At 39.8% G+C, this 23,496-nt stretch overlaps 1 protein-coding gene across 4 annotated transcripts in view; it reads left to right on the top strand.

The window, feature by feature from the left end:
* LOC122816479 (neuronal-specific septin-3-like) overlaps positions 1 to 23,496 on the top strand; it is a 1,898,421-nt gene that overhangs the window by 1,805,936 nt on the left and 68,989 nt on the right. For all 4 annotated transcript variants that reach the window (XM_044089300.1, XM_044089301.1, XM_044089302.1 and 1 more), the window contains 2 exons: positions 4,942 to 5,037; positions 8,895 to 8,991. In XM_044089300.1, coding sequence (XP_043945235.1) covers positions 4,942 to 5,037; positions 8,895 to 8,991 — 193 coding nt within the window. The remainder of the gene's footprint in view (positions 1 to 4,941; positions 5,038 to 8,894; positions 8,992 to 23,496) is intronic.

Below are 23,496 nucleotides of genomic sequence, written 5' to 3'. Positions count from 1 at the left end.
CTGTAAAAACCAAGGTGGACACAGGGAATATATGCAGACTACATTCAGGAGGAACCTCCCTTGAAAACTGAACTGGAGAACCAATTGTTGTGAGAGAACAAAATTAACTGCTGTAATTCTCTGATGGCTCTTTCATTATGTGTTACCACTCAATATGATGTATGTGAGTAGTTGAAAGAAGGGTTAATATAGTAGTGATGTTACCACTTGTATGTATGGTAGAGAAGTGTGTCATAGTGGGATATAATTGTGCATGGACATATTTGGTCATGAGAGTGAAGACTAGAGGACCAATCTCTCATGCCAGACATGGCTAAATTCCTGTGTAACATATTCCACTGTAGTACCATATTGCTATAATATTATTTCAGTTGTTTTTCAGTAAACAGTTGGAGTCTGCTTTTTCACCATATGCTGAAATTCCATTTGATGGAAAGGATCATTCCACATTTCTAGTTAACATGGACATTTAAAGTTGTAATTCTACTTGAGTCTAACCTAATCTGTCCTCATAGTTCATATAACTCAAATATGTGGTTCAAATCTCATAGGTTCATAGGTTCATAGGTTTATACTAGGCTATCTGCCCTAAGGCATTTATAAGCCTAGCCCAAATTTTTGTGGCTTACGCCACCCCTTATATGAAAAAATACTGTGCCCATTAGTTTGTTGTGCCTCTGTCCAGCAGTGACACAGAGATGATTCCCGGGGTAAACCCATGATCTCCCATCCACAGGTCAAGATTTCTCTTGAAAAGTGCCAGCGAGGTGCTCTGCCTCACATGGACCGGGATTTTATTCCACAGCATAGGGAGTCTCTGAGTGATAAATCTATCCCTCCAGCACGTCCTATTTATGTCCGTTCTAAGGTTTAAGTCACTTGCTCTAGTGGTTTTGGTGGATTTGGATTTTTTTGAGGTGGAGCATGTCCATTAATTCCGGGTTGGACATGGCCTTGTATGTCAGGCACATGTCACCTCTGAGCAGACGGTATGCGACTGAATAGAGCTGGAGTTTCTTCAATCTGGCAGCATATGACAGATTTTGGAGTCCCTTTATCCTTTTGGTGAGGAACATTTGGGGTCTCTCCAATTGCTGCAGATGTCGGGTGAGATACATCCCGAATGGGGCATTGTACTCGATCATTGGTCTGATAAGTGAAGAGTACAGGGGAACAATGACCTCACTAGATCTGGATGTGAATCCCTTCATGATCAGGTGGGCAATGTAGAAGGTCTTTCTAACCACTTTAGCAATGTGAGTGTCAAAAGAAAGGCCACTGTCAACCTGGGTCCCCAGGTCCCTGATAACCTCTTCTGTGCTTAGTGGATTGCCACCTATATGGTAGCTTGGGGTTACCTTGTTTTTTCCGAAGGTTATGACTATACATTTTTTGGCGTTTAACTTCAGGCCATGGCTCTGGCACCAGCTATCTGTTTCCGTGAGTCCCTTCTGAAGGATATCCATGTCCGATGCACTTTCCACTATGGCGCCCAGTTTGCAGTCGTCTGCAAACTTTGTCAGCCAAAGTCCTCCCATGTTGGCCTGTACTTCTGAGAAGTAGATGCCGAACAATAGGGGGCCAAGGACCGAGCCCTGTGGGACACCACCTGTGACCGGCTTGGAGTCTGACATAGCGCCAGCAACTCTAACCCTGTGGGTTCTGTCCTTAAGCCAGTTTGCAACCCATCTTGTGACATATGGGTTTACATTTAAGCTGGTAAGTTTTTCTACAATACCCGAGTGGGGTATTGTGTCGAAAGCCTTTGCAAGGTCAAGGTAGGCTGTATGGACTGCCTTTCCCTCATCAATGGCCTTGGTGACTGTTTCGAAGAAGTCGACCAAGTTCAAAAGGCATGATCTTTCCTTGACGAAGCCAAAATGGGTTGAGTCCAATGTCTGCAAGTCCCCTATATCTTTGTTTATGAGCTCCATTATGATCCTCTCCATAGCTTTGCAGACTAGACTTGTTAAGCTTATGGGGCGGTAATTACCAGGGTCCGTAGAGGCACCGCCTTTGTGGAGTGGAACCACAGTTGCCGTACGCCACTCCTTGGGCACGTATCCTGTGGTAAGGCTGAGATTAAACAGCTGCCTTATGTGCGGGTTTAATTCCTCATTTAGCTCGTGTAGCACATAGCCGGGGACACCATCCAGTCCCATTGTTGCTGTGTTTTTAGCTTTAGAGAGAAGCAGCTTTCACCTGCGCATTTGAGATGTCTGGGAGGCTACACTCCGCTGGGATAGTTATCTCTCCTTTAGGGGGGGAGAGGGGGGTGCAGTTTGCACTGAACCTGTCTGCCAGTATGTTGGCAATGTCTGTGGATTCAGTGATTTTTGTATCATTTTGGACTAATTCTGAGCATATCTGGGAGTTTCCACCCAGGTTCCTAACATAGCTGAAAAAGGCCTTATGATTGTCCTTTGAATCCATGGCAATTTTTCTCTCAAAATTGGCCTTAGTTGATTTTATGAGTGCTCGTATTTTTTTACTAATAATGATCAGCGGTGGCTTCCCTTTTATGGATTTTGTTCTATCATGTAATAGCTTTCTCCTCTTATTGTAAAGTTTGTTAATGGCTGGGGTCCACCAGACTGGATGTTTGCCCTTTGTGGAAAGAGTCTTGGTTTTATTTGGGATTGCCTGATCCATGCAGTCCTGGAGGTGTTCATAGAAGGCATTTGTAAGGGCTTCCACAGCTTGGGTTGTGGTTTCCACTGGCTCAGGGGCCTTGAAGGATACCACACCAGTCTTGAGTAGTGTGAAGTTTGCTTTAGAGAAGTTCTTCACTGTTTTCTTTTTTGTTTGGGGTGGGGGCGGGATGTGGATTTCCAGTGAGGTTAGTTTATGATCAGATCTCACCAATGAGGGATATACTTCCAGTGTGGAGCATTTTGTCCCCATGTTTGTGATAATGAGATCTAGTATATTTTCTCCTCTCGTGGGAACAGTGACTAGCTGTTCCATGGCATTTGAATTTATGAACTCCAGGAACTGTTGGGCTAGAAAGTTAGGGCTTGAGTAATGTTCCCAGTCTATATTCGGGTAGTTGAAGTCACCCAATATGATGGTGTTTGGAGATACATTTATACCCTCCAGTGTCTTCAGGAAGGCTGTGTGGGGTTCCTGAGTTTGAGAGGGTGGCCTGTAGCATGCTACAATTTGTAGAGCAGTTTTGCCTATGGTTAGTTGCACCTGGATGGTTTCCGAAGCTTCGTGCGTTGCCACCAACCTGGAGGTGTGGGTATCCTTTATGAATATGGATACACCCCCTCCTTTTGTGGTGTGGTCCGGGTTTTGGGGCCGGAACGCATGATATGAGGTAAAACCTCATAGTGCCGGGGTGCTCTCAGGAGCCTTGAACCAGGTTTCAGTTACAGCACAGACATCGATGTTCTCCATACTGAGAAGGGCCATCTCCTCCTTATGAGGTGTCTTGTATGTGTTCTATCTGTGCCCCTAAACCGCACAGTACATAAATAATTTCTATTGTTTTTAATGGTATTTTTTGATATGCACAATCACTTTAAGTTCATTTGTATCAGTATTGTACTCATAATGTTCAACAGCTTTGGGTTCATTTATGCTGTTTTCCTCACAGTGCCTTAATTCTAACTGCTCCTTGAATGTTCTTGACCCTTTTCTATTGTGTGTGTGTGTGTGTGTGTGTGTGTGTGTGTGTGTGTGTGCGTGTGTGTGCATGCGCGTGCATGCACGTGCATGCATGTGTGTGTGTGTGTGTGTGTGTGTGTGTGTGTGTGTGTGTGTGTGTGTGTGTGTGTGTATGAATGTGTGTGTCCAAAGTTACATCCATTGCAAAACAGTAAATACTTGGAACAACAGAGCTGCTGTTCATTGAATGATTTACTCTTGACTGTCCGATACGAAGTTGCTGCACTCACTTGATAAATAGATTTACATTTTGCATGTATGTTTTTTTCCCTTGTGTTCTTTTTCTCTTCCACAGGTATACTGACCAACTTATTCCACCTCGATTGCCTATATGTTTTCCTTCACCTGTGCATGACCTGGACATGGGACAGCCATTTTCCAAGCAGCCAAGTGGATTTTTTCTGACTTTTTGTCCCTGGACCATGCCCCAGCAACTGATATGTAAGCTCATTGATCTGAGAGCCTACAATGCCTTCCCTTGTGAATCTGCATGTTTGTGTACATACCTCATAAAGGCTACCATGCAGTTGTGACTTAGCAGACCCAAGTGCCTGTCTTTGGCCCAAACACTGGATGCTATTCTTTTTACGTGTAGTTACCAGCACTGCAGCAGGCTGGACAGATACCATCCTAGGATAGATGAGCTGGGAAAATACCACTTACTGCTATCTCCAACTGTGCATTCCTCCACTGTCCACTTCACTAGTCAATCCTGGATTTCATGAGTCAAAGTCATGGCTCTAGTCCTGTATACAGTGAAGTATATTCATTCAGAGTGCATGTTAATTACTGCACATACTACATATGCTAGCCACACTAATTCTTTTTGGAGTTTGCTGAAGTTCTGATCGCAAAAGTAAGGGTTAGGATTTACTTTTTAGCTTGTCATTAGTGCATTCTTTGAAATATTTGATGTAAGAGCAGAAAACAGTCATATTTATTTTGTAAAATGGATAGGCTGGAATCTTATGCTTAACAACAAATATGGAAAGCCAGGAATAGGTGTTCCCACCATCCCTTAAGAAGTTTAACTACTGCTGGCATCTCAGTTCACTAGGTAAGAATAATTGTTTATAATGTTATCATTAGAAGTCAATATTTGCATGAAATATGTGGTTTTCTCTTCTGTTCATGGCACCTGATCAAACTTCTGGAAGCTTTGTTGAAATATAATGGAAGGGGATTTATCAGTAATAATAACTCAGACTTTCTTGAGGTAACAGCACATTTTGTAGCCGAACTTTTGTTTTATTTTCCTCTTCCTTGTAGATTCGCCAGGGACTAAAGGCTAATGGAATCAGCGTGTACCCCCAGAAGGAATTTGATGAAGATGCAGAAGACAGAATGCTAAATGACAAGATAAGGGTAACCAGGAGCAAAATATGTTTAATTTCTAGAATGTGTTATCCATATGCAAACATCCACAAGTGCATAGAACAGATCTTGACTTTTAATGCATCACAGAGCATCGCATGCAGCCATGATTAGAGGGAGAGGGAAGAGCTGGAGCTAATCTTCTTGGTAAAGCTCATTACTGAATAATGTAAAAGTTATCTAACACAGAAATGCAGCTGTTCCAAGATCAATTATCCCAAATGTCATATTGTTTGTATTTTGAACAAAGATGATCACTGCACAGAGGGGAAGGCCTGTAACTCACAAAGCTCAATCATACTTGTGACTCTCTAATGGAATGCAGTCAGATTTGTTTAATCAGTTGTGACATCTCGAGCTGCACTTAATACTGTTTTACTTGCAAGAAATAAAGTATTAACGTAACTTTACAACATGCTTATATGATGGCTATTCATGTTTAGAACTGTAAATGTAAATTATTGTAAATCTTCTTTTTCATGTCTGAAGATAAGCTTTAAAACTTAATAAGCCAAAACAATGTTGTTTTAAAGTATATATTTACAGGACAGGACATTGGTTCAAACTGTGTGCAAACAGGTTGGCTAACTTTGGGTCACATAGTAACCTCTGAACAATGCATTAATGGCACATGTACAGTCCTTTGCATGGGAGTCCTGTAGCCATATGGGTAAGAGAGACTGTTGTGCTTTTGATTGGTCCTGGAGGTGTGCATTTCAATCCTACTTCCCAGGGTACATAGTGCTGGCAGAGGAAATTACCATTATGTTTACTAGGTTTTCTGACTTTGGGTAAACAAGTCCCAAAATAAGATTCTGAAGTAGCATTGTGCCTGTCATCTTTTCACTATACATTTGTTTCTGCTGTGCAATTCAAGAGGCATCTCTGGAACCCAAGCAAACATTTGAATGGAGTGCCTCATTTCTTAAGTCAAAGCTGTAAACAATAGACCATCTAAACAAGTATTTTGAAGCTGTTAGTAATAGATCATCTAAACAGATGCTTTCCCTTCATACTGCTGCAATTTTTTAATATGTTTATGCATTCCTTCATTTGTAGAACATAAAGAATACCTTCTGACATAAATTCTTCTCATCTGCTCCTTCAGGGTGTACTTCCAACCCCCACCCCCAGCACAGTGCTTACCCTGTAAATGTGGTAGTTCCTTCTCTGCCATCTGCAACCCTTTGCAGTGTACCAAGAAGTGACACAGCACTCTGCATACAGAAACCTGCATTACTTAACTCAAGGGGAAGCAAACCACAAGGGCTTCAGGGTTCCATGAGTACACAGCTTCTTTTTTATTCTTTCCTTCGCTCCAGGTGCATATGGACCCTCATGTCTCCTAACTGCCCCAACTCTACCATTGTCCTATCTGATGCATGATTGCTCCCATGATGGTACACTGGTCTGAGCAGAACAGGTGTGCTCAGCATACTGTTAAATATAACCTTGTGGATTTTTGAATTACTACTTCTACTTCAGTTAGCACTGTGTTAGAAGTAGGGATGTATTATTATTACTTGAACAGCAGTTAGTATATGTGAAGCGGTAGGGAAACATTATAACTACCTGAATATCAGTTAGCAGATCCTCAGTAGTGAGTAGTTTTTATTACTACCTTAGTTGTAATATTAGTGGCATAATATTATTATCTGAATGGTATTTACTATATCATCAGCAGCAAGGAGGCATCATTACTACCTTCAGTACAGCTGGTATGTCATCAGAAGTCGGGAGACATCATTAGTACCTTCACTGTGATTAGCAGTGGTCGGGAGACTTTATGACTGCATGTACTGCAATTAACACATTCTTAACAGTAGGGAGTCAGTATTATAGCATGCATTATAGTTAGGATGTCATTGGTGGTAGATAGACATTATTACTACCTGTACTACAGTTAGCACATCCTTAGGGGTATAGATACTTTATTACTACCTGCACTGCAGTGAGCACTGTGCCAGCAGTAAAGAGACATCACTACTACCTATACTGCTCTTAACACACCATCAGCAGAAAGGAGAAATTGCTAACTGCACTACAGTTATCACAACACCATTAGAGAGTAGACATAATTACTACCTGTGTTGCAGTTAGCAAATTATTACCAGTAGGAAAGTATTACTGCCTGCATTGCACTTTGCACATCCTTAGCAGTATTGAAACATTACTACTTGCAGTGTAGTTAGCACATTGCCATCAGCGCTAAGAATATATCATTGCTATCTGCATGACAGTTAGCACATCTTCAGATGTAGGAAGGTGCATATCATCAGTGGTAAGGAAGTATCATTACTACATGCACTGTAGTCAGCACATCATTAGAGGCAGAGAGGTACGCAACATCAGTGATAGGGAGGTATCATTACTACATAGACTGTAGTCAGCACATCATCAGAGGCAGAGAGGTGTGCAACATCAGTGATAGAGAGGTATCATTACTACATGCACTGTAGTCAGCACATCATTAGAGGCAGAGAGGTACGCAACATCAGTGATAGGGAGGTATCATTACTACATAGACTGTAGTCAGCACATCATCAGAGGCAGAGAGGTGTGCAACATCAGTGATAGGGAGGTATCATTACTACATGGACTGTAGTCAGCACATCATCAGAGGCAGAGAAGTATGCAACATCAGTGATAGGGAGGTATTATTACTACATGCACTGTAGTTAGCAAATCATCAGAGGCAGAGAGGTACGCAACATCAGTGATAGGGAGGTATCATTACTACATGGACTGTAGTCAGCACATCATCAGAGGCAGAGAGGTGCGCAACATCAGTGATAGGGAGGTATCATTACTACATAGACTGTAGTCAGCACATCATCAGAGGCAGAGAGGTGTGCAACATCAGTGATAGGGAGGTATCATTACTACATGGACTTTAGTCAGCCCATCATCAGAGGCAGAGAGGTACGCAACATCAGTGATAGGGAGGTATTAGTACTACATGCACTGTAGTCAGCACATCATCAGCGGCAGAGAGGTACACAACATCAGTGATAGGGAGGTATCATTACTACATGGACTGTAGTCAGCACATCATCAGAGGCAGAGAGGTACACAACATCAGTGATAGGGAAGTATCATTACTACATGGACTGTAGTCAGCACATCATCAGAGGCAGAGAGGTGTGCAACATCAGTGATAGGGAGGTATCATTTCTACATGGACTGTAGTCAGCACATCATCAGAGGCAGAGAGGTACGCAACATCAGTGATAGGGAGGTATCATTACCACATGGACTGTAGTCAGCACATCATCAGAGGCAGAGAGGTGTGCAACATCAGTGATAGGGAGGTATCATTACTACATGGACTGTAGTCAGCACATCATCAGAGGCAGAGAGGTACACAACATCAGTGATAGGGAAGTATCATTACTACATGGACTGTAGTCAGCACATCATCAGAGGCAGAGAGGTACGCAACATCAGTGATAGGGAGGTATCATTTCTACATGGACTGTAGTCAGCACATCATCAGAGGCAGAGAGGTACACAACATCAGTGATATGGAGGTATCTTTACTACATTAACTGCAGTTAGCATATTATCAGAGGTAGAGAAGCATCATTACTACAGTTAACATGTCCTCAGGGGTACAAAGACATAACCACTAGTGTGCTCTGCACTGCTCTATGGGACACTGCAATTTCGTGTGTGTGTGTGTGTGTGTGTGTGTGTGTGTGTGTGTGTGTGTGTATGTGTGTGTGTGTCCGCATGCACAAGTGCATGCACACTTGCATGCTTCTAGATCTTATATCGAATTTCAGTAAATATTAAGACAGAACTATGTCTTTAGGTTTTAGTTACATCGATTTTGTTTATCTCTGCAGGAAAATATTCCATTTGCCGTTGTTGGTACAGATAAAGAGCATCAAGTGAATGGAAAAAGAATTCTGGGAAGAAAAACCAAGTGGGGAATCATTGAAGGTAACAACTTGATTTATTTACAGTGTTTCTTAAAGTCTTAAGTGGTTTATCCTAATACTTCAGATAGGTCTGAAAATTGCCTGATTCAATAGGCATGGTTTCATTATTCAGTCACAATATTAGTAAGCAGAAACACAACTGTATGCCTCTTGCTTTTGGTTGTTACTTTTAATTTAATTTAATTTAATTTAATTTAGCCTTTTGTTATACAGGCTAGTCACACTAGGCTACTGTCCTGTTTTTAGGGGAAACTCAAGTGGTGTTAATACTACTGTAGGGAAATTTGGGCAGGGCTTCAGGAAACTTCCCATACTTTTTTGATATGTGATGTAGGGGACCTTTTACATCCTCCTGAGCAACCACCAACTCAGGCAGATGGGGACACAGTTTAGTGTCTCATCTGTTCCAGGATGATAATTGTAAATGTGAAAACTCATACTGGCTATGTACATCAACAGGATAAAGCCCTGACTGTGAACCTGATGATCAGGAATCAATTAGCCACATAGGAGCTGGAGGAGTTAGCCAAGAATGATAGAGAAAGAATGCTTGACTATCATCTCTCTCCCTTCTGAGTAAGCAGAAGAAAGTCTGGTCTGCTGCATGCTGGCACCTACTGGAGGAATAGGTGTATGGCATGCAGCATGTAAACTGGGAATATACACACAGCTTTACCAAACATGTCTGAGCCACAGAGTTTATGGGGCATTTGGAAGAATGTTCACACTTACAAGGGAATATATTATAGCTCTAGCATTTGTAAGTATGATTCTCAGCTGCTGGGAAAGAGATCTGATGCAAAAAACCTCTAGAAATTTGTGGAACCACAGCAGATTATCACACTGGTGATCGTCACAAACAGGTGTGATCACATCATAGCTTTAATGGTCTACAGATGCACTGAACAAAATTTAAAAAAAAAATCTATCTATATCTATCTATATCTATGTCTATATATATATATATATATATATATATATATATATATATATATATATATATATATGTATATATACACACACTCACACACACACACACACACATTTATAAGATCACTTTCTTGCCTGCAGCTTCTCCTCCTGTCACGTAATGTAGTATTGAACTCCCCCTCCATTAATCAAATCACTCTCCATAGCATATTAAAGTTAGCAGTCCAGCAGAAGGCAGAGAGCAATAAAATAGTTGTGTGATGTGGCACAATGTGAGATCCATGAAATAAAGGATTCTCTTCCTTTTAAGTAGAGTGAATAATCAATTTACTAGAAATTCCTGGTTTCAAATATCCTTTCTCTCAGTTTACCAAAAAAAACTGTGCAATTCACATATTACTGGGAGAACTGGCCTCTATAAAACACTAAAAAATGTGTTAATAGTTCACCTCCTATATACCCCTACTGCTTTAATAGTATATGCGTGCAATAATATTAGTTGTTAATAACAGTAATCATAATAATATTATATACTGTATTTTTCTAGGGTTGTTGGCACTAGTCCTAGTATAGAGTACTGAGGGGCACCTGTGGTAACTGGAAGAGAGGAAGCCAGGTCCTGCTGGCATTTAACTGCTTGTTGCTGTCCAGCTAGGGAATTAAGGAACCATTTAAGGGAGGATTGAGAGATACCTATAGAAGACAGTTCAGCAAGTGAAATGTGGGTGTGAGACATTGTTGAAAGCTTGTAGATCAGTCTAGGAACACAGCTGACACTAGGTTACCATTGTTCACATGCTGGTTTATACTGTTGGTAAAGTGGAGGAAGGAGGTGGTTGTGCTGTGGTGGGATATGAAACCATACTGTGTTTCCAAGAGCAGATTATTTGAATGTAGGTGATACAGAAGCCAAGTATGAATACATTTTTCAAGTATTTTTGATAGAGGGGAGAGGATTGCAATAGTGTGGTTGGTTTTAGCTTATGCAGAAGTTTTTTAATGTTGGAGTAGGTACTTTGCTGAAGTCAAATAGCTGAGGATAATTAGCAGAGGTTGCTGGTACTAAGAGGGTAGTGGAAGTATTAGTGTTTGTGAGGGATAATATAGTCTGTATAAAATAGTTATTAAACTGTGTGGGAATTCAATCAATATTATTGTTGAATGTAGGGGTGGAGCTGGTAATTTGGCCTGAATATAAAAGTTTGCTTATGGATGTCCAGAAGAGTTTTGGGCTGTTTTGATGTTTATTTTGGAGGATGTTATAGTATGTTTGCTTGTCATGTTTTATTTGATATTTTGTCCTGTTCCTCAGTTGCCTGAAAAGTTGGAATGCATTTTGTGTTCTATTTATGAGCCACTCTTTCCAGACTTTGTCACGCTGTAGCATTAATTTCTTGGTTTCTTTTGTTAGCCATGGTGTAGGATTGGATTTGACCCTTTTAGTACATAGTGGGGCAAGACTATTTTGAATTTTTAGGAATACCTCATTGAAGTATGAGACAGCAGAATCTAAGGGCATGCATTTTAGTATTTTCCAGTTGTGGTGGTGCTGCGGTAGCATTGTCGCCTCACAGTAAGAGGTTGTCCCGTTCGATTCTCAGTTAGAGCGTCTTCTGTGTGGAGACATGCGTGAATGGGCATACCTTCATTGAAGGTTGTGCGTCAGGGCCGGCAACTCAGCACATAAAAACTATTGCTAATCATTAGCAGACCGGAGTTCCGCTGTGGCGACCCCTAACCAGGAAAAGCCAAAAGACACAACAACATTATCTTAAGGATTTGCTAAAAGTGTGTTTGCCAAAGTTTTTTTGAGTGACAAACTTGATTGCAAATTATATGTTTATCTTAGATATTGCAACTTATGACAGTGTAAGTAGCTTGATGGTCACTTAGGCTTTCCAGAAGGCTACTGGCTGCCCTAATTTCATTGGGTCTATTAGTAAGAATTCGGACTAAGGCTGATTGCCTACCGGTAGTTTTGTGAACTCTAGTAACTGATATAATTAACTGTGTAAAGCTGTACAGGTTTATGGAATCAGATGGTCTCCTAGATTATTGTTTCATGTTGTATATGGTCGGATATCCCGTATAGAATATTTTCTACAGTGGTAATGTATTTACCTGGTGGGACACACACACACACACACACACACACACACACACACACACACACACACACACACACACGTGTGTGTGTGTGTATATGTGTATATATATATATATATATATATATATATATATATATATATATATATATATTTTATATATATATATATATATATATATATATATGTGTATATATATATATATATATATATATATATATATATATGGGTCTATATTACAACGTTGAACTCGCAAGAGTCCGAACATTGTAATATCGATCCCAAACGTCCAAAATGCGAAAATAGCGAAGCCACGGCATACCTTTTTTTTTTAGGGAAAAAAATCGGTGGGCTGTTTTTGGGGCTTTGGTATTTCCTCCACTGTGGTGCGATCTCGGAGTTGGTACATTTAAGTAGGAGGGGAGTGGGGGCCAAAGCCCCCACTTTAGTTTAAGTTGCAAGTGTAAGTGTTTTTTGATTTTTTTTTTTTTGGTAACAGAACAGCGATTTTTTTTTTCCCTGGGAAAAAAATCGCTGTTCTGTCTTTTTGTAATTCTTGCGTTTCGAACTTCATGGTTCTATATTACAACGTTCAAACTCCTGTGAGTTCGATGATGTAATATAGACCCTATATATATATATATATATATATATATATATATATATATATATATATATATATATATATATAGGGTACCTCCTGTGCATATGTACTTATGTTTAGGGAATTCTTGTCGAGGATGAGCATTCTTGTAAATGAAAAACAACTGCTGTTCTGCCAAGTACAAATAAATCCAGGTCCCGAAATGTAAAGATGCTTTATTGGTCCAAACCCCTCAATAGGAACACCACCAAACAAACTGCAGGCTGTTAGTGAAAAAAACAATCCAAATAACGTATTCCACAAAACGTTTTCGTCGCCAACTTCTTCAGTAGTCACAAAATGTTGACGGTGGGAAATTACTCTAAACGCTGTCCTGCTTTCCGCAATCCTTCCTCAATCCTCACAAGGACAGGTGGCGGGAGGATGAGCATTCTGCCTGCTCACTCATTTTTCCTTTCAAGCCTAATTATACTGAAACCAGCTTGGGTAATTTTATTATCGATGTTATATCTTTTTTCAGACATGTTTCTGTAGCTGTAATTGTGTCTGGTGAATATGTGGCAATACAGACTTTTATGTCCTGGATTTTATTGCATATGCTTCTATGATTGATATTTAGGAAGAGAATGCTAGAATTGGGGGATGGAAGAGGAAAAGAAAATGCCTCATTTGCATACTGTGCTGTTAGCATGGCTTTTTTTGCTGTTGGGGGGCAATTTTTGGGTAAATGTCTCTACTTATTTTTTTGGTGGAAATCTTATGAAAGAAAGTTTGTAGCCCAATGCATGTGCGCTTTGGTTTAATTGGATTTTGTATGGTAACCTACTTAGATTTAAGATACCTGTAATTGAAAAAAATCTAAGAAGGGTTGCTGGTATATTGCGTTTGCTGTGGTGATTGACAGACTGGGTAACTCTTGGTGTAGTGAGTATGGATTTGTAGGACTGTTAATTACATTTATGCAGTTCCAGCATTTTTAACAGACTATATTTAACGATATTTGACATTGTTCTTTCATCTCTGCTATCATTTGTGGGTTGAGGGACCATTATTTATCATAACCGTTTATTTATTACAAAAGCTGGAGGGTAACCACTGTTTCTTAAAGCAAAAGCATTATCTGCTATTTTAATAAAAAAAATCCCTGTACCCTCTACTTTTAAACATGTGTCTAGGCACTGATACTTCATTCATTCATGAAATCCATGTCTGAAGAAGTCAGAGATGATGCTCTGACTGTTTGGGACTTAATTCCATTCCTTTAATTATGTTAAGGGTGTAAACTATCAGCCTGTATGCACATTGGTGGATTTTCTGGGGGTGCTAGGGGAGCTTAGTGCCCACTTCATAACTGCAACATTTTGTTGGGTCATTTTATGTGCGCCTGAGTTTCCGTCTCCAAACCCCCATACATGACCATTTCTGCAATACAATACAATGAGGTGGCACTTTTTATTTAAGTATTTTTCTGAGGCTAGGATTGACTGAAATTAATAGCTTATTAGAAATTAGCAAGGGAGAGAACACATTGGGGTAATTTTATAAACTTGTTACTGGGGCTGAGTGAGCCAAGATCCTTTAAGTACAACATAATTTATGCAGCCAACTCATTGCTTACATCGTGTCTGGATTAGGAACTTCAATGAGGTCTGTTACAACTTCTGCATTCTTAAAAGTGCCTCTCAAGTGTCCCGTTTTTGACAGAAAATATAGATTTAAACTTTAAAGTAACAAGGAGCAGCATAATTATGAATGATACCTTTAAGTCCGTGGTCTCCAACCTTTTTTACAACAAGGACCAGTATCATCATGTAAGACAATTTTTCTATGGACCGGCCATCACACGCACATAATAACGTGCATAATATTTATTTATTTGACATTTGTTTACGGGGGAGGCCCAACTGCACTAGGAGTCCATTTTCAGCTGAGACCAGGGAGAAAATCTCCAAATTATAATAAAAATACAATTGGCAATAATTACCAAAAAAAAAAAAGTGTACATCTTAACAGCATAACATTGATCTACTATGGTCAAGAGGTATGTAAACCTAATGGCAACCTTATTGACTTTCTAAGATTGTAAGAACAATATTTAAAATCTGCCCCTGTTATTTGGCTCTGTCCATCATACCTCTCATCTGTACAGATTTTTGCAGAATGTGCAGAATTGTGCCTCATATTTGTGGTCTGTTTTTCATAAAATTGTTTTCTGGCAAATCACTGGCATTTCATTGAGGTTTGAAGTCAGAAAATAATAACAGGCAATTGAGTTTCAGACTTTATACCCTTCAGAAAATACATGCTAATGCAAAATCTGTATTTCTATCTATTTCTAAGTTTGTAAGAGCAGTACTTAAAAGTGTCCCTATTTTTGGGCCTTTGTCCCCCCCCCCTCCATTATTTTTGGCTTTGTCCACATTTCTCGCTGTAAAGAGGTTGAGAGGTATGCTGGCCAGATTTATTACAAGAGCTTGAGATGTATGGTCGAGAGGTACGCAAAACCTCATTGCTGCTGCTGCCAAGGTCACTCTCACTCTTCACTCTCTCGTGATCTCTCTCTCTTTCTCTCTTTCTCTCTGACACACACACACTCACACACACACACACACACACACACACACACACACACACACACACATGTACACAGTCTCTCTGATTTCATGCATGCATTCACTCAGACACAGACACACACACACGCACACATGCACACACACACATACACACACACACACACACACACACACACACACACACACACACACACACACACATAGAGAAACACACACACACACTTCTCTTTTGCTTGATTATCTCTCTGTCTTATTGACATACAGGCATACACTCACACACACACTTTATTTTAATTTTATTTTTCTTTTTTTATTTTACACTTGCTAAAAAGCAAAAGTGCTGCTTAGCGAGCGTAAAATAATGGCTCGCTCACTCTTACTTTCACTGACATGCACACATACACTCCCACACAGACGTAAACACACACACACACACACACACACACACACACACACACACACACACACACACACACACACACACACAGTCTGTTTTGCTTTCATGCATGAATTCACTCACACACACAGACAGACACATAAACACACTCATACACATACTAACACACATTCACTTTTTCTTTCACTCCAAGCTGGCAGCCCAGTACCAAATGAGCCACAGCCTGGTACCAGTCCACTGCCTGGTGGTTGGGGACCGCTGCTTTAAATTACAGTTTGTTGTTATGTGACCCTGCAACATGACATGATCACATTTACAGTTGCTGCCACCTGCGAGTCTGTGATTGAGTCTGATTTCTTTGTTTATTTATATGTTAAGTACAAAGTTCAGGTGAGCAGAGGGAGCAGTCAGTGCTCTATAGAGAAAACAGTGACACCATGTATGTGACACATTTTGCCCTAGAAAGTACAGTTGTGTAAAATCTTACCATAACAGTAGATGTCCTTGCCTTCACTGCTTTAGTATTCATTACAAATGGGATTCCCTGCCGTGAAGCCCGCCGTCCAGCCAGTTTATTAAGTCTACCATTGCTTTAATGTACGTTGAACATCACCTACACACTCCTTGCGTAGTAGCAATAGGGCATAAAGGTGATATTCAGGCATACCATCCTCAGAACTGATTGCCCCAGTAGGAACAGCAGTCCAAGGAAAATCAAAGAGAACCTGCACATCCAGAAAGGAAAAATAAATTAGGGGGATGGAGGGAGGGAGTGAATACTGCAGCGGTGAAGGCAAGGACATCTCCTGTTATAGTAAGATTTTACACAACTGTACTATGTGCTTGCATTCACTGTTGCAGTATTCATTACAGATGTGAGAGTGCTAAAGCTCAAGAAGAAACTTGGGAGGAGAAAGCTGCAGCAGAGCCTTATAAGAAGCCACGAAGAATGTCATCAGCAAAACCCACCCTAGCTCTGGAGATACCATCCAACTGGTAATGTTTGGTAAAGGGATGCACAGAAGTCCAGGTAGCAGCTTCAAGAATAGAATTAGTGTCTTAGCCCTTGAAAAAAAACACCAGAAGAAGCCACAGCTCTAGTAGAATGAGCCTTTACAGAAGAAGGAAGGCTTTTGCCATGAAAAGTGTAACAAAAAGAAATGGCCTTTAAAATCCAAGTAGAAACAGATTTCTTGGAAATAGCCAAACCTAAAGATCTAGGATGAAATGAAACAAACAACTGGTCTGATTTTCTGATAGTCTGATAGTTTTAGTTTTGTCCAAATAAAATCTGAGATGTCTGTGCACATCTAAGGTATGTATCACCCTCTCACTGTCAGATTGCAGAGAGGGGAAAAAGTAGGCAAATTAATAGACTGAATAAGTGACAACTCATTAACCACCTTAGGCATTAAAGAAGGATTTGTATGCAAGGAACCTTGTCCTCATGAAATAACAAAAAAGGTGGACAAGCCATAAGGGCTTGCAACTCAGAAACCCATCTGGCAGAAGTAAGAGCAAACAAAAGAACTGTCTTCCAAGATCAATGTTGCAAGGAAGCTGAAAAAGCAGATGCAAAAGGAGCCTGAGTCAATTTTTCCAGAATGAAATTAAGATCCCAGGGAGGAGGAACAAGCTTCCTGGGAGGTCTAATATTAAGGATGCCTTTAAGAAATTGCTTAGCCTCAAATCTAGAAGCTAACAGGGGAGTTAAAGGCAGACAAGCAGAAAAAGCTGGTAAGTGGGCCTTAATAGAAGAATAGGCCAAACCAGCATTGAGCAAATCACACAAATAAGAGAGATCCAAAGGAACATCCACAGAAACTAGGTCCAGGTCACAATAAAGACTCCAAATAGAAAACCTCTTCCATTTCCACAAGTAGGATTGCCTAGTAGTAGGTTTCCTGGCCTCCTGCAGGATCTTCAGCATGTCCTTAGAAAAAAGGTGTCTATGAGGGATACAAACTGTATTACCCACAGTGTCAGTTGAAGCATGGACAGGTGGGGATGGATGAGAGACCCCTTGTCCTGTGGGAGGAGATACACCCTGTGAGGTAACTTGTGATGATTGCCCTTAGATAGATGCAGACATAGAGGGAACCAGTGCAGTGGCAGCCAAAAGGGAGTCACCAACAAGATTTTGGGAGCATCCTGTTGAATCTTGAACAGGACTCTCAAAATGAGAGGAAGGGGAGGGAGTGCATAAAGAAACACCCCCTTCCAAGAAAGTGAGAGGGCGTCCACCTTCCATACCAAAGGACCTGGAACACTGGCACAAAACAGAGGAAGTTGTCTATTCAGAGGGGCGGCAAAAAGATCTACTTGAGGGGTACCCCACTGGTGAACAATGTCCAGAAACACATCTCTGTAAAGGATCCATTCATGGGATTGAGTGATGGACCTATTCAAAGTGTCTGCCACAATGTTCTGATCTGAAGGAATACAAACTGCCTGAAGAGGCACATGATACTTGATAGCCTGATCTCATACCAGAAGTACCAGCCAGCAAAGAAGGTAAGAACTTGTTCCCCCCTGTTTGTTGATATACCATATAAGTGTGGTATTATCTGTGAATACCTTGATGAGGACTTCAGCAAACAAGAGTAATCACTGGAATACCAACAAACAGAAAATCATCAAAAAACAGACAGAGGTAACAGACCAATGGTTAAAAATAGCATTCGGACTGGCGGCAAAGAAGTTTTGAGGATGGTATGCCTGAACTTCACCTTTATGCCCTATACTATGCAAGGAGTGTGTAGGTGACATTCAGTGTACCCTGAAGTAATGGTAGACTTTCGTAAACTAGCCAGACGTTGGGCTTCACAGCAGGGAATCCCATTTGTAATGAATACTGCAGTGGTGAATGTAAGGACATCAACCAGAGACTGTACAGAAAATAAAGAAATGTATCTGAAGGGCTGAGTGAGGTGCCAGGAGCGTGAATACAGGAAATAAGTATGTATTTTTTTTTCTTTTGTAATTATTATAACCTGTACAGTTATTTTAATTATAGACATGAGTTAAGTTAAGTTGCTGCTTTGGAAAGAGGACTTGATCTTGTTGCTTAAAGAAGTAGTGGAACAAGTTTTGAAGACCAATTAAATGTGAACTGCTTAAGCATCAGGGAGAGAGAGAAGGGGAGCGTGAGTGTGCATACCTCTATGCTGTCCAAATTTTCAATGAATGTCTAGATTTGTGCCTTCCTCATAAAATTTGTGGTTTTATGGCAAAATAATTTAGGATGGAAGTCATTAAATAATGACAGATAATTCGACTTTCAGACTTCATATCCTTCAGAAAATGCATTTTGTAACACTGATAATTAAAATCTGTCCTTATTTTTGGGCTTTTGTGCTCCCATTATTTTTGGTTTTGTCCAGATTTCTTATGGTAAGAGGTTGAGGTTTGTGTGTATGTGTGTGTGTCTGTGCCTGTACAAGTGTGCGAGAGAGAGAGAAAGTAAGCATTTCAGCTAAACATTTGAAAATTTTTTAACCTGCCTTTGATATTTTGCAGTGGCTTGAAATATGATATTGACGATCTTTGTTTATTTAGCTGGCAAAATTTGAAGAAATACATAGAAACAGGCTTATTTATTTATGTATGTATTTATTTATTATTGCATTTGATTACCAGATAAGTCCAACTGAGCAATAAAAAACCCTTTTCAGCTGAGACGCTGGGAGAAAAGTTCATTCAAGCAATGAATGATTTCTGTTTAAGCATTTCTCACTAGGACTGTACAGACTGGCAAACGTCCTGCATACTCTTTATATTTAAGGAGATCTCGTTACCAGTATGTTAAATTCCTTAATTACAGTCTGCACTTCAGTTTCTGAAACGGAATCTGTAGTACATTTGCTGCTTTGTTCTGCCCTTCACCTCACTCAGCCTTGTACCATGCTTGTTTTGGCTTGTTGGCAGACCCCAAGGATATACAAGGAGAACGGTTCATGTTCATATTGCTTGCATGTGTATGCTCGGTTCATGTTCATATTGCTTGCATGTGTATGCTCGGTTCATGTTCATATTGCTTGCATGTGTATGCTCGGTTCATGTTCATATTGCTTGCATGTGTATGCTCGGTTCATGTTCATATTGCTTGCATGTGTATGCTCGGTTCATGTTCATATTGCTTGCATGTGTATGCTCGGTTCATGTTCATATTGCTTGCATGTGTATGCTCGGTTCATGTTCATATTGCTTGCATGTGTATGCTCGGTTCATGTTCATATTGCTTGCATGTGTATGCTCAGTTCATGTTCATATTGCTTGCATGTGTATTCTCGGTTCATGTTCATATTGCTTGCATGTGTATGCTCGGTTCATGTTCATATTGCTTGCATGTGTATGCTCGGTTCATGTTCATATTGCTTGCATGTGTATGCTCGGTTCATGTTCATATTGCTTGCATGTGTATGCTCGGTTCATGTTCATATTGCTTGCATGTGTATGCTCGGTTCATGTTCATATTGCTTGCATGTGTATGCTCGGTTCATGTTCATATTGCTTGCATGTGTATGCTCGGTTCATGTTCATATTGCTTGCATGTGTATGCTCGGTTCATGTTCATATTGCTTGCATGTGTATGCTCTCTTGAACATGTTGTAGCTGCAAAGCAGTTGTAAGAACCCTGTACAGACTTAATGCAGGGGAATTTAATGCCTGAGGCTACGTGCCCACTTCTGGGCTGTACTTACCTGTAGTACGCATAGGATATGCACTAGCAAACCCAGCACAAAACTGTGCCTTGTTCAAGGCTAACAAGGTGTTTTTATTCTGCATATTCATAATGCAGGCTGAAGCGTAGAATTTACTGATCACCATGATGATTAGTATTATTATCATTATTAATATTTTTATTTTTTTTTTGCTGTTGTTAATTAGAGCTGATTTTGTATTTACAGTAGGGGGTGATATGATACAGAACTTCTGTTTCTTTGTAAAGTACTGCTTTTTCACAAAAAACAGAGAAACTTGTGGTCTTAAAACTTCATTGATGAGCTCAGTCACAATAATTTACAAAAATCATGAACCCTTTTTGTTGCTGAGGATCGCTTGTCTGTGATGAATAAAGGCGTATTGTTTTGGAACACTATCTGAGTTTTATGATTTTTGAAAATTATTGTAACTGATCAATGAAGTTTTAAGTCCATTAGTTTCTGTGTGTTTTATTTTTTTCCTAAACACTCGTGGTGGTGAGGTTGGAACTAGACAGATTCCTGTGCTTGTATTATAAACATCCATATGGAATATTATATTCATTAAAGTAGCAGAAAGTAAACTAAAAACTAAAGTAACGTGGATATGCAGAAAAGCGATTCTGCTGATACTGATGACTGCAATTATGGGTGCAGAGAACAGACAAGCAGGGGCTGGAATTTATTGGAGAAAACTGGCAAAGGAAACAAGGTACTGGGAGCAAATAACTAGAGAGGGAAGGTAACAGAATGGGAAGTGGCAAAGAAGACATTTGGACTGCAGGCTAGAGACTGCCTTCCCTACCAGGGACTGCTAATTAGAGTACAGGCAAAGAGAAAGGGATAGGAAAATCCTGAGTGAAATACCTGTTCTAGTAGAGTTTTTGGATGAATCTAGAACAGATACTGCTGTTAAAAAAGGGATCAGTAGTAGAGCACATAAAACACTGCATGATATAACTATAGGAATCTATCACAGGAGGTTACAAAAGATTGGGAAGAGAAACTGGACACAATTCACAAGAAAACAATGGGAAAGCTCCCAAAACTGTAACAAAGTTGGGAAGAATTAGATTTTTTGATTGGAAGTGTTTGCATAAGTATTTTTATACCCCAAGAAGATTTCAAAGAAGTTTTTCCATATGTAAATATATATTTATTTATAAGTGCATAATCAATAATACAGACAGACACACACACACACACACACACACACACACACACACACACACACACACACACACACATGATTATGTACTTATAAACATATTTATGGCTATAATCATCTGATTTGCAAATGAGAAGGAAGGATTATAATTTTATTTAAGAATAACATCCAAACCAAATGGTAACAATGTCATACAAAAAAAAATAGTAAAAACTGCACAAAACACTCAACCAAGCTAGTCTTCTCTGCACAACACCTTAAACTTCCTGTAGTGGTAGTCCATGGGATATAGGTAAAGGAACCCTTAAGGACATACCAGTGTTTCAGTAGCCATGTAGCCCAAACACTGGCAAGTCCTTAAGGGGTCATTTAAATATTCCTTTACAAGAAAAAAATGTAGTCCCAATCTACTTAGATCTTCAAAATGTACAATTATTTTAAAAACATATTACTGCCTTCTTAATGAGTAAAAAAATTCTATGTATAAAATTCCATGAAAAAATCTCTAAATAAAGAAGTTGTTATAATCTATTTTTGCTTCTGTGTATTATTCTGGATGACAATAGTTTTTAGCTTTGTCAAAATTAAATTTATTCAAAATGAATTTATAATTCTTAATAATGGATTTTGACTCAGATAATATACAACACAAGAAAGATCCAAATTATTTGGTTTTAAACTACTAGCTTTAGAAATACAACCAGGTTTACTATTAACAGCGGCAATGGAAAAAACTCCAGTGCTTCAGAGAGATGTTTAATAAATATAACTTCTGAAGGATTTTAAAACATCACTTACATATTTTGATTTAATGGGACAATAGGTAGGAAACTAAAAACAGTCTGCTTCCCTTTCTTTACTGGATAGATTAAAATACTATTATCTGAAGGCTGCATGGGAAATTTCACTAATCTTATTAATGTAAAATGTATCAAAAAACAGCTTAAGTCCTCACAAGGCGAGGATTAAAAGCAGTAGTTACTAGCACTTTCATAGATTTGAAGATTTGAAGCTTTAGATGTGACGACTCAATTTTAAACATATTTTCCAACATGTTAACATTAGTTGTAATATGGATGCTGGTAACCTAAGAAAAGTATTTTGAAAACTGCCTAAAATTTCAGCAAGCAGGGGATTTTGAAGAACTCCTATTAATGAAATCAAGACAAGACAAGGAATAATTACAGCATATTTGAAACGTGTCTTCTCTTAAGGTTATGAAGGTTGTTAAGGGAGGAGGTGTAGTTATTGTACACCCTGCATCTGTTGTTAGCAAAGGAAACTGATTATAATGAAGTTAAAACTGCTAAAATTAATGTTGCTTACAAGAGGACAGATGATATGTTGAGTCAAGTTTTAATGACAGATGGCAATACTTTGGAAATGTATAACTTGGATGTTCATCGTGCGTACAGCTGCAGTCATAACAGATGGGTTCTCCTGCCATCAGGCGGGTCCTCGGTTGGCCGAATTCCAAAGTCTAGGTCCGGCGTCAGTTGTCGTCACTTCTTCCCTGATGTCAGTGCGACAGGGGTATAAAAGAACCAGCTGACGCCATTTTCTTCAGTCTTTCTTGCCGCGCGGTGCCCGAAGCAGAAGCAGTTCGCAAGTGCCGGTCGGCCAGCTCCTGAAATTACGAAAATTTTGCAACCGAAGTCTTCTTGAAAGCTAAGTACCCCGTTGGGGAAACTTTTCTTGCCTCAGACCGATGTCAGACAAAGTTAATAATTGTATTTCATGTGGGAAGCAAATACCGCATAAGGATTTCCATTCCCTCTGTATTCCTTGTATAGGCCCAGACCACGACGTCTCGGTCTGTCGCTTTTGTGCTACATTCAACAAACGCACCATTAAGCGTCGGGCAGAGTTTGCCCAGCATTATTTTGGCAAAACATTTAACTATATTATGTCGTCGGATACTCCGACTCCAGTTTTCTCTAAAAAGCGCAAAGATAAGGACCGACACACGAGGTCCGCGGCCTCTACCGACACCACGCCAAAGCCGACTACACGTGGTCCGGTTCTC

Source organism: Protopterus annectens, chromosome 12.part0 (genome assembly GCF_019279795.1).
Source record: "Protopterus annectens isolate FY-2018-M chromosome 12.part0, PAN1.0, whole genome shotgun sequence".
Taxonomy (NCBI): domain Eukaryota; kingdom Metazoa; phylum Chordata; order Ceratodontiformes; family Protopteridae; genus Protopterus; species Protopterus annectens.
This window is presented reverse-complemented; position numbering and strand designations above follow the sequence as displayed.